General features: G+C 36.7%; 1 protein-coding gene across 1 annotated transcript in view; it reads right to left on the reverse strand.

Moving 5' to 3' along the window:
• Positions 1-350: 350 nt before the first annotated feature.
• LOC123719483 overlaps positions 351-12,377 on the reverse strand; it is a 97,783-nt gene continuing 85,756 nt past the window's right edge. Inside the window, exons 3-14 of the mRNA XM_045676184.1 lie at positions 11,046-11,180; positions 10,649-10,826; positions 9,868-10,119; positions 8,825-9,073; positions 7,739-7,998; positions 7,230-7,371; positions 6,279-6,419; positions 5,961-6,118; positions 5,285-5,355; positions 2,503-5,186; positions 1,919-2,071; positions 351-1,592 (exon numbers count right to left, since the gene is read on the reverse strand). Of these exons, the coding sequence (XP_045532140.1) occupies positions 1,338-1,592; positions 1,919-2,071; positions 2,503-5,186; positions 5,285-5,355; positions 5,961-6,118; positions 6,279-6,419; positions 7,230-7,371; positions 7,739-7,998; positions 8,825-9,073; positions 9,868-10,119; positions 10,649-10,826; positions 11,046-11,180 (4,678 nt within the window). The 3' untranslated portion in view covers positions 351-1,337. The remainder of the gene's footprint in view (positions 1,593-1,918; positions 2,072-2,502; positions 5,187-5,284; positions 5,356-5,960; positions 6,119-6,278; positions 6,420-7,229; positions 7,372-7,738; positions 7,999-8,824; positions 9,074-9,867; positions 10,120-10,648; positions 10,827-11,045; positions 11,181-12,377) is intronic.

A 12,377-nucleotide genomic window follows, 5' to 3' on the forward strand; every position in this document is an offset into this window, starting at 1 on the left:
ATTTAAAAGTGATGAATTATGATTATTTATATATCGCCTTTTTTAGAAAATATATTTTCGGTATCTCTTGTGCAAGATTAAAATTAGAGGTAAATCTACTAAACTAGAGGACTGAATACTGATCCTAAAAAGATTTTAATAGAATTTCGATGCATCGAAATATACATATAAACAAGGTTTCAAGTTCAACACGGATTTATGGTTATAGGAGTCACCATCTCAATGGAGCGACATGGGACGGACATTTTCGCGGGTCTTAAAGAGGTGAATAAAACTCTAGCATTTTTATTAATTTTTATTACATCAAATGCATAGCATTATGACATTAAACAATAAATAAATTGGTGTATTATATTACGTTACCTTGTAAACTTTACTTAACTGTTATATTATTTAACCTTTATTTTGCGTTAAATACCATTTTTAAAATACAATCAAATAATTATATTTTGAAAAGATTTCGCCCCTAGATGGCGTTGCATTAAAGTAGAGAACTTTAAAATAAACACAAACGTATCGTAAAGAAACCTAATTAAATCAGGTTCTAATTAATTCTATAATACTTAGGTATATTTAACGCAAAATATAATATATAAACCATTGATGTTATTGCATTTTTATAAGGAATACATTAGTACTATTATCATTAACACGATATTCTTATTCGATATTATGTAATCATTGTAATAATACTTTTAATGATAATTAACGAATAAGGAATGAACAAGAAATACATAAAGGTACTCGTAAGGTCTTTGGCTAACTAGTGGTAAAATAAATGTTGCAAGCGTAAAAAAATGTACTTGACAGGTGACCATAAAAAAGATCGGTGAATTCACTGCCAATAACAAAATCTTAAAATAGCACCAATACTTAAACACATCGCATGATGTTATTTCAAAGCAAATGGGATTCAAATAATACGATATAGTCAGAATGATAGTTTGTCACCGTTCGGCGCTAAAAGTTTAGAAAATATACATCATAGATTATATTTAGATATGTTATACAGGTCATAATTCACTATGGTAACACATCTACGATAAATACCGGTGGATCGACGTAATGATGATCGCGGAAGACAGCGTTACTCTACATATTTTACTAAAAACATTTAAACACGTATTGCTGTATCCATTAGGCCAAACAAATTAACGTAAACAATATTAACACATGTTAAAATTTACAATACAACTTAACGAAAATAATGCTTACAATAATACTAATAAACCTATATTATTTGGTCTCATTTTAGTAACGGTAATAAAAAATCTAAATTAATGTTACACGAAGGTATTAATATCTGTGGTCGCAAAATGACGTTTGACAGCTGTCATTTACGGTGAAAATACCCGTAGACTTCTGAGCAATGTGGCCAGGACATTAGCGAGGCATTCGGCGCGTAAGGCCAACTGTCCTTCTAAGGTGGAACTGTTTTCTTGACCGTGACCCTGCGAGGCTTTAGCATTGTGCTCGTGTATTATTTGTGCCATTTCAGCTCCTGCCAGGTCTTTGAAAGCCGCCGTCACATCGTGAACTCGGAGAACTAAGTTACGTGTCTGCAGCGGTGATGATGTATGTCTACCAAGTGCCTAAAATATATCGTAACAAATCAATATATCACTCGAATTTAAAGCTTATTTTCGTATTTAATAATCATTTATACATAACAAAATATGATTGGGACAAAATTAATCTATAGCTAGTAACACACTAAGGAATTCTTCTATAGTTCTTCTGTGGTAAAATTAAGTAAAACATAATAATTTTTGTTATTTGATATATATCATTATATATTTATTTATGACGTTACTGCAAAGATCCATTTTATTTTAATATATTTTTCTTATTCAAACACATACTTTAAATCACTTTCATGACACATAATATATTATATGGTTGTGTATCGTTATCGTACCTGAGCAAGATCAGCCAATCTCCTCAGAGGTGCTAAACAATCCGCCAAGGAAGCAGCTGCAGTGGGTCCGCTGGCAGAACCTAACGCGCCTACTAGTGTACGGGACGTACCGACCAGAGACACAGCGCACGACGTCAGCTCGCTACGAGCACGCTGCCAAAATATTATGATATATATATTACATTTAAGAATTAATTTATATATACCTATACACCTAGTTCTTATAACAAATTTTAATATTATGTTATTAACAAGCTGCTCTTGTGAACTCAGGCAGTGTACAAATAAGTAGGTCCACCTCGATAGAAATTTAAAGAAATTATTATTTTATATAACTATACTTGTTGTGGTCTATTTGCCTTGAACAAATATTTGTATATTTATACAGGCACCAAATTAAAACGGAGTATCCACAATACTGACGGTCTGTTATAGCTATAAAACAATATATCATGAACATATTTTAAATAGAAAACGTTTCCTACTTTATAGTCATAAATAAATCGTAAAACGTATTCAGCACCCAAAAAAGTTATGGTTTACATTTTATTTGGAATAATAAATTATTTAAGTGAATATATTACCTGAAATTTAACTTCATCTATATCCTCGCCGCCACCATGAGCGTGTTGGTGGGAACATTTCTGCGCCACCTGATGCAGCCGTTGCAACAACCCGTCCACTGCAACCTCTGTTTTACACAAGAGATTTTCGATAGACACGTGCCCGTTATTGCCACCGTTGAAGTCCGGAAACTTGACCGTGGGTGGCGATGGAGGGGTCGGAATGTCGTCGGTTACTTCATCTTTAAACCTCACATGATTCTGGGTTTTTGGGGTCGGAGTGGCGCTGTCTTTTCTAAAGGTTTTTCGTTCCGTCAGAGGTGGACTGAACAGTCGCTGATCGCTGCACGGTGCGCCGTTTAGGAGGTCAGGGCGGTTGCTGAATCGCCTATTCAGTTGAGGAGAACAAAGTGATAGCGCCGTCATTTCCTTCTTTTTTAGAATCGTGTTTTTAGTTTCAGAGTTTGAGCGCACGTGACGGTTCTGGAGTGTCAACGAGCTGTAGTTTTGGGTTGACCGGATCGCGGATTCATCGTCTGTCAATCTACTTTCCATTTCGAGGGTTCTGTAAGTGCTGAGGTTCCTTTGAAAGTGCGGCGAGCCGATGCTCGCGTGCCGTTCCACGTTTCGAACCGGCGATAGTTTCTGGGAAGTTTTCATTCGTAAAACTTCTATACTAGGCACGGGGGGTAACGGGGGCTTTTTGGGCGGTAACATTATTGGAGGGGGTGGGGACAACACTTTGTTTTCTAATCTAGGTGGTATTTGGGGCGGACTTTGATGGGGCGCGTTCATATCGCAAACCACTTTATAGTTTAACTTTCTATTATTCAAAGTATTAAAGTGGTTGTTCGGTATCTCTACCGCTGTTAACTCGTTGTTGACACACGTCAAGGAATTGGATCTAGGTCGGGGAGCAGGCGTCGGAGGGGTTTTCGGTGGTCTTTCGGGAGCCTTTTTGATTTCGGTGCTTTTTCTTCTGGGAGGTGGTCTCACTTCACAAACATCAGGCATAGAATCAGAATTAGGGATTTGGCCATCAATTTGTTCAGTTTCATCGCTATCTTCGTTTCTATTTTTATCTTTACTGCAACATGAAAACATACCTTTCCTTTCGACTGTGGGATATTCAATAATGTGTGCGTTCCCATTGGCTTGCTTATCTCCTGAAATACTTTTCCTTTTTCCCTTCGGTGAATCCGACTTCGACTGCTTGCTCTTCTCCTTTAACAATAAACTATTTCTTGCGTCGCTTAATGTTTTTACTGAAAACATACTCCTAATCTCACTAACGCTCAGGGCTCCCTTTGTGACATCACCATTTGACGGTTTGACATCTTTCGGAATTTTATGTTCATTCTTCTCTTCTTTTAGTTCAGTCTGATTAACATAGCTGGCACGCTCCGAAACATTCGTCGGCGGTGGTGGAATGATATACGACATAATTTCTTCAGGAGTTAGTTCTATAGCTGGTGTTATTTTAACAGTCGGCGGCTGAACTGTGACCGTTGCAATAAATTCCTCTAACTCATTTGTCTTTGAAGTACCACCGTCTATACAATCCTTATCGTCAGCAAACGACGCCGGGACTACCGGCAATATTTGAGGCACTTGTGAAGCACAGTCTAATTCGTCGGGAGTTTGGGGTGGAGGTATCAACGTTAAATCTATAAGCTCGGCATCGTTGTCAATTGATTCTTGGTAGAAAAATGGAAGTTGTGAAGCGTTGTCTTCTCTATTGCTTTTTTCTCTAAGCTGTTTTAAATATTCCTTTAAATTAGGTTCTTTATTGTCTTGGGTGCCGCTTACGTCGGGACTCATCAAACCGAAACTAGTTCGTACTGCCTTATTGGTTGGTTTATTGAGATGCTTTCGTACGGGACTACTAGTGGGGGTATACGATGAGTCATTATCGCTTTCTGAATAAGTCATGTCATTATTCAGAGCTAACAAAGCATCAGTTAGACCACAATTATTCAATATGGCGCTGAGACCTTGCGACTGTCTTCTAGTTAAATCGTCAGCATTGTCTTTACTATCGGGTACACTCAGTACGCTTAGCCCCTGATTAATCGTTTCAGTGAGTAACAATAAGGAATCACTATGTTTCAGAATACCGGGAGCGTCCTCGGCAGTGGACATTCTACTATTACACGACTCAGTATCGCTTTCAATTTGATCCACGCTCGTTTCCCTACCTACTAATTCATCTCTTAACGTACCGTTTTCATTATAAACATCACAGTTTTCAGTCAAATACTGTTCTGAATTTTCAACTAGTTTCTGCATTTCTGCTACTCGCCGTAGCACTTCTTCGTTTTTCGCTTCGACCAGTCGAGGGTTGTTGGCGTTTTCCAACAGTTCCATAGACAATACGCTTTGGAGATCGAATCCCATTCCGTCGTCTAGGAAGCAAGTATCGTTCGGATCGAATAATCTAAAACTGTCGCTCGGTTTACACTTTTCGAAATGTAGATCGTTAGGTTTATTACCCATAAGGGGGCTGGAGTTATTGCTACTGTTTCTGTTCGTGATGTTTGTATTCATGTTTGTGTCGAGTGATTTCGATTGGTCCGGAGTGGAATGGTACGGCGGAGGCATTGTGAATATAGCGAAGTGCTTCTTCGTAAGAATAAGAGGATCGTCATGATTGAGGTAATTCCATTTTGTGGGAACAACATTGTGCTGCGATAAATATGGAGGAGCTGAAAAGAAAATAAACCTCGTAAATTGAGATTTAAAAAAATTGTAGCGTGATTAATATTATAATTAAGTTCCCTGTTCTATAAAAAAAAACACTTACCTATATCTTCATTAATTAGTTCTCTTTCCAGTTCTACATTTAGTTCTTTACCAGTTGCAAGTTTGTAGTACCTGTAATGTATTACATACTTATTACCGAGTAACTATGGTGTTTTCTATTATTTTTAATCAAAAATCTTAAGTTTTTTATAAAGATGTTAGATATTGACAAGCACTTTGGATAATTATCGTTTTGAGGTTTCCACAAAACAAAAAAAATGATTTTACCTTAAAAAAATATAACATAAATCAGGTTCAGCAAACGGGCAGGAGGCTCACCTGATGTTAAGTGATACCGCCGCCCATGGACACTCTCAATGCCAGAGGGCTCGCGAGTGCGTTGCCGGCCTTTTAAGAATTTGTACGCTCTTTTCTTGAAGGAGCCTAAGTCGAATTGGTTCGGAAATACTTCAGTGGGCAGCTGGTTCCACATAGCGGTGGTGCGCGGCAAAATTTTTGTATTTTGCCTCGACGTCCGATGATGAAACTCAGCTGCAGGTATTAATCCGAACAACTCCTCTGAACACTCCCCATGGTAAATGCGGTAGAAGATGCAGAGTGACCCCACATCTCTACGCAACGCCAAAGGATCGAGCCGCTCGGAGAGGGATTGGTCAGGGGAAGTGTTAAAACCTAATTACGACCTACCCAAGTTAACAAAGGTACACGACACTTACCCAGCTATAACAAGAGGCATCTCCTCAGCGTCCCTCTCATCCATGAGAAGCGCCAAGACACGGTCCCTTTGCAAGAAGATGCCCACTTCGGCACTTCCAGAATATTCGCTCCTCACCCGGATGCTCTCCACTTCTGGCAGAGACGCTATTGATTGTGGCTGAAATTTTAATTGGAACCCATTCACTTAATTGAACCCTTATTTCATATAAAAATTCTTCCAAAATCCATAGACAATTTTTCATAAAATTTTTCATAGGATTTTTGATAAAACACGTGACGCCATTTATTTTTCTGTGATAGTTTCAACAAATATTTACCACAGAGTTTCCTCTCCCGACAATTTGGCTGAGCCCAAATCTCGGCGAGACCAAGAGCACTCGTTCAGGTCGACTGCTGCTAAAGCATTTGGCGCCGTAACTTGGAAGCCCACCCACTATGTCCAGGTAATGCAATTTCGCCTGGAAACAGACAAAACATTATTTGCAAAACTGTGTCATAGTGAATTATGTAACCATAGAATATATTAACTGTTTTGCTTCTATATTTTTTAAGTCTATTGGGATAGCTCGGCCTTATATGTGTTGTTTTGACTGATTAAGCTGCCACGTGATGTAGTGATTTAGTACGGTACGAGTCTGAACTTATTGATATAATAAATTTTCTATGAATTCAAATTCATAGGCTTTTTTTGAATAAAATAAATTTATTGGTGTATCTAAGTATTGGATTTCATGTTAAAAATAAAGCAATATTGTGTTTTGTTAACATAGCTTTTACACATTAAGAAAACACTTTTTAAACGGATTGAAGCCATGTATTATTATTAAAAACTTATAATTATTTACATAATTTTAATTTTTTTTTCGACGTTTCGCGTGCTTTACAGCGTGCGTGGTCACGGTGACTGAAGACAAAAGGTGTTGAATGTCAAAAGTATCACAGCTTAAGTTTATAATAATAATACATAGCTTCAATCCGTTTAAAAAGTGTCTTATTCATAAAGCAATATTTTATTATTATAGTTTAGTACACATTTCAGATGATAACGTCAACAGTAATTATTAAATTATTTACAAATATTGTCTATGCTTGAAAACGAAATGTATTTTCGAGGATTCCTACAAGAAATTCAAACGTTTATGTACTCTTCTTTTTGAGAGCTTTGTCCGGGGGGGGGGGGGGGGGATTAAATGTAGTAAATCTGCTTACGTAATACTTTAATACTTGTATATATATAATAAAGTTCGTGGCCATAGAAAGGGACATACCTGTAACTGGGTAAGTTGTCTCTGACCACCAGTCATCTGTGAGTTCAGCTTAAGGAAGTGAGCGAGAAGTCGTCGCAACTCCTTCCTTTTCATACTCTCCAAGAGGCTGCACGCCACGAAGCGTTCCAATCCAAATTCCCTTCTGGAAAATAAGTATGTGACGAAATTTGCTTTATTTCATGTTTCATCAATAGAAGTAATATTATTATGGTTTTATATGTCGATTACTAGATGGCGCTTTACTAAAAAAAAAGGATTACAATGAAATAAAGTTTATTTCATTTTATAGTGATTCTCTTGTTTATTTACACTAAAATTGAAAAGAATGAATATTGATATAAAGGAAATCTTGAAGTATTTTCAATATCTTAGTAAATGGATAAATAAATAGATTATAATCTTAAGTTTGATACATTTTATCCCCACATTATAAATCATAAGCAGAATTAAACCATAAATATATTACGCTATTTAAGCAGTGTCTGAAATATATAATAAAATATACGTACTCGACACTCTTCACAGTGAGCTTAGCCGGCGAGAGGTTATGCGCCAGCGCATGTTGATGTATATGTAAAGCCGCCAACCGCAACGCGACTTCAGGCTGTAATTCTGGTGCAAATCTGTCCTGGGCTACGTCGTTGCAGCTCTGCATGTATAGATAGTCAAGTGCTGCAAGATCTTTTTGGGCTAATTCCGCTGCTGAAGTCGGCATAAAGACGATACGGTAGAGGCAACGCATCTTGTGGGAGCCGGGCCGAGCCGCAATCTGAAATTATTGGAAGTAATAATATTATTGAAGTGAAACTTCCTTATAGGCATTGGAAAAAAAATTACGATTTAATATTTATTAAGTCACATTTTTCGGTTACACGCCATCTTTTTCTTATCCCTACCACGGTTGATCCGAAGAGATTCGAAGCCATTAATAACAAAAATATACAATTACGATAACAATGATAGTAATAATTAATGAAATTCTGTAATAATCTTAGTAGTAATAAGGTAAAATGAAATAATTGTATTATTTGTATTCGTGTCTACGATAATAAAAGCCTTTTGTTAAACTTTATCTAATTTTATTTTATTTAACCAATTTCTGTAAAGTTGCACAAAGTAGAAGTTTCCCTTTACACTAGTACACGCACACATTGTTTATATTGTGTTTTAGAGAAGTAAGTGTAAATTTTTGAACAAGTTTTATGTCATTTCTGCACGGCTATGTTAAAATTTATGAATAATTAAAAGTAATACAAAATTATTATACAATTTAAAGCAGACGCATGTTCAAACAGACATTTTTGAATGCTAAGCTCCGTCTTTATGTGAGTCAGTCTAATTATTAAAACTCGTTTATGGGTTAATATTCCATTTAAAATAATTTACATCTTGGAGTCATTTAAACACACTTTTATTTACAGATCGGGCAGCGATATTGGTATTAATTCAATATTTGGTTGTATACTTGTCAAACTGATACGAATAGCATTATTAAAAATAAACATTTGGTTCATATTTTTATTCTAAATACAAAGTTTTATAAGCTTTATACGAGATGGCGCTGATCTTAACAAATCAGCATTTTTAAAATTTACCCTTGCCAACGATTCCTTCGGATCCAACAACGTCAGCTTGTTCCGTCTTAGACTCTTCACGTGTTCCACAACGAGGCTAAAATGTTCTTCGGCGGTGATGCAGAGCTTATCCTTCAAGCTCGTTACCACGTCAGCCACTGAAGTGGTAGCGTCGTACTTAAAGGATTTGGTTTGACCATTCTCTAGGAACACCTTTAGGACATTCGCCATCGGTGGCAAACATAGGTCGCCTAGCGAGAATGCAGATGGCTGAAAAATACATTTGGCTAATTAGTATCGGAACTTTGTTACACAAGATATTCGTTTTATTTGTGAATTGATTTAAAGAAAACACTTTTTTACCGGATCGAAGCTATGTATATAGTTATTATAGTTATTTTACATAATTTTTAATTTTTCCGACGTATCGCGTGCTTTACAGCGTGCGTGGTCACGGTGTCTGAAGACAAAAGGTGTTGAATATCAAAACGTATCACAGCTGTAGAGAAAGGTCCGGTAAAAAATTGTTTTTTTACCAAAAGTATAGTATGTTAAGAAAAGACAATACTTTGTGAATTGATGTTGTCTTTGTGAACAGTGTCAAGTACTTAATAGAAAAATAAGGAACATATTGTTCCCCTTAAAAGAGTCGTACTGTTATTTTAGTTACTTATGGTAAATATTCTTACAAGTAAATTTGGATAGATTGTAATGTCCAATTTAGAAAAATATATTTAGAGATCCATAAATAATATAATATGAGATCACTTAAATGTCTCACGTAAATGTTTTGTTTATATACACATCACTGTTAACTCGACTGGAGTCGACAAATGTTTGGACGAAATATTTTCAAGGCGTTAAGTTAATTAATATAAGTTTGTGTCTTATTTTCATAGTTGATTCAGTGTGTACAGGTGACCGTATACCTTAAAACTATAAATGATGTATTTCATCGATAAATCTTACTACTGCAAAAGATATAGCCCATGACTATTGGTAGGTTAGCCGGCGTCCTACAACCTTTTTGTTTGTCCAGATGGTAAAATTTCTCAGTTACTTACTGGATACATCGGCGCTCCATTTAGTTGTACTGAATCAGCAAAGCGAACTCTCGGTGGCCGGGCTCTTAGTCTGGCTCGTTTAGCTGCTGAAAGAAAAGCTGATCTCCGTGCTGGGTTTCCGCTCCTAGCTGGTTGGCACACCCGTAAAGTGACTTTGTCTGTGCAGGCTCGTACGGCGGATATGACATGCTCTCGGGCAGCCAAGCTGACATCTTCGCCGTTGACGCACAGGATTTGGTCTCCGGGTTCCAACTGAAAAATGTAAAATTCGGAAGATTTATGTTTAACTTAAAAATGTATGACACACAACCACAATGCAGACATAGTCAGAATGTAAAAGCTTCATAGCTTACATCGTTATGGACTGCTTTGTTACTGCTCTATGATTTGACCTTTTAAACTTAGGGAAGCAATGTTTACATTAATAATGTGTACTCTACTTGTTTATTAAGAAAATCGAACAGTTATGGAGGCAGCGCCTGTCCTATACTTACGTGACTACGGTAGGGAGCTTACGTTTTTCTATCTTTCGCCATTTCCAATTACGTTTACCTTTTTATTTTCTAAGACTATAAATACAGGACATACATTAATTGGTAGCAAGGGAATCATCAGCCGATTAACAGGGGTAAACTATGATTTGTACAAAGCAAGTGAAAACTTCCACTAGTCGTAACTTACGACCTACTTATTATTAAAATAAAGCTTATATAGGCTTCAAAAAAACAATAGATTCATGTCTTGTGTGTACGTGTAGTGAACGCCAAGGAGCATAGCTTACCTTTCCAACACTAGGAGAGTGATCAGTAACGAATCTAACAAGCACAGGACGTTCAGACCCAGCAACGAACCCGAAACCAAGATCAGGATCCCTCTCCAGTACCACATCACGTGGAGCAGGTGGTGTTTCATTGGATCTGCTCTCGGGCGCGACATAGGTTGTCGTTTTATTGATGTGACTGCAATGTACAATCATACAATTAACGTATACAAATACGTATACAATTCAAAGCAAGAAAAGACAACTCTTTAATATAACTTTCATTATATATATTCAAGCGAGATAGTTATGTAACAAGTACAAATAAATATGGTTCATTATTGTTACGACTTCTATGTGATTTGGCGAGGCGTGTACGACCTTTATAAAAATGAATTACCCAAATTAATTTACTAACTTTATATAATACGGCTTCCCTCTACTGTCCAAAGCCTGCTCCCATCCGTACGGAAGCTCATCTTCATCGCCACGACTATCTCCGGTGGACCAGCTCTCCAATGGTGGCAGCCAACTCGCTGTTCTTGTGATATGACTGAAAAATAATAGAATGTGTTAGTGACATAAATTCAAGATTTTTTTTTATTTGTATGAATGGTGAAACCTAGCATCTATGTGATAATTTTTATTTTATAGACAAGTAGTCGATCAGCCTTATGTGTCTGGCACATGCTTTTGATTTTTTTTAAATTAATTTATAGACCCGAACATAGTAGTATATTAGGGAGGTGATCAGGCCGATTCGTGACCGAGAAGCTTTGCAGCAGGGGAGTGTAAAATCACCCCTTTCCTAAAACGGCGAGTGAAGAGTCGGACCGCCATAGCTGTTCGGCGTGACCCTCGTTAATCCTTGTGCTATTCATCTTACTATACATATTTGACTATTTTATGCCAGAACTTTTCAGCTGCAATCATCAACATGTGGAATAGCCCATCCCGGGATACCCTCATGCCAATGTCGAGCTCCAGATCCTGGATCTTTCGAAAGTCGGACAGGCGACAAGTAAATGTTTGTTGGTTATTTCGTCATAGTACGTAGTAGTAGTAGAATTTATGTACATAGATGTAACATTACATATTCGCTCTTTGATAATGTCACCATAGGAAGCATTTGATTTAAATTTTAATAAATTCTCAATTAAGATTGATTAAAAAAAATAAGACCATATGTACAATAATATGACAAAAATTATGTAATATACAGAATCGGTCAGGAGTAGTTCCTTGTAATGACTGCAGTTTTTGGCAATATAGGGATTACATATAAGACCTACAAATGACCTACTTTTTATATATCGAATCAAACACGAATTGTTCTTTAGAAAGACGGTTGTAACAAAACTCATCTGTTTTTTTTTTATAGAAGGGTACAAACACGAATTGCACAACGTTTGACCAGTCTAAGTTCTTTAAATATGGACACTTTATCTACTAATTAGTAACTTATAGCAGTAATATCGGATTGTTCGCGGCAGGGGTGTGAGTGGAGCACAAATTTGTTTAGCGAGTTATTATTGTCCGTTCTCTTTCTCTCTCAGCACTAACCGCTAGCGTTTGAAATCTTACTTTACCAAAAAAATTATTTAGGCCCTTTGTAAGGAGCGATATGAAGCTAAATAAAGGACATGACAAAGTTTAAAAATGCTGTTACTTCTAGTAAAAGATTGAAATGGAAATGGACGCATTATGAGAGAAGATAAATGGACGAAGAGAGTGACGGAATGGCTTCCCC

This window comes from Pieris brassicae, chromosome 2 (assembly GCF_905147105.1).
Source record: "Pieris brassicae chromosome 2, ilPieBrab1.1, whole genome shotgun sequence".
Lineage (NCBI taxonomy): Eukaryota > Metazoa > Arthropoda > Insecta > Lepidoptera > Pieridae > Pieris > Pieris brassicae.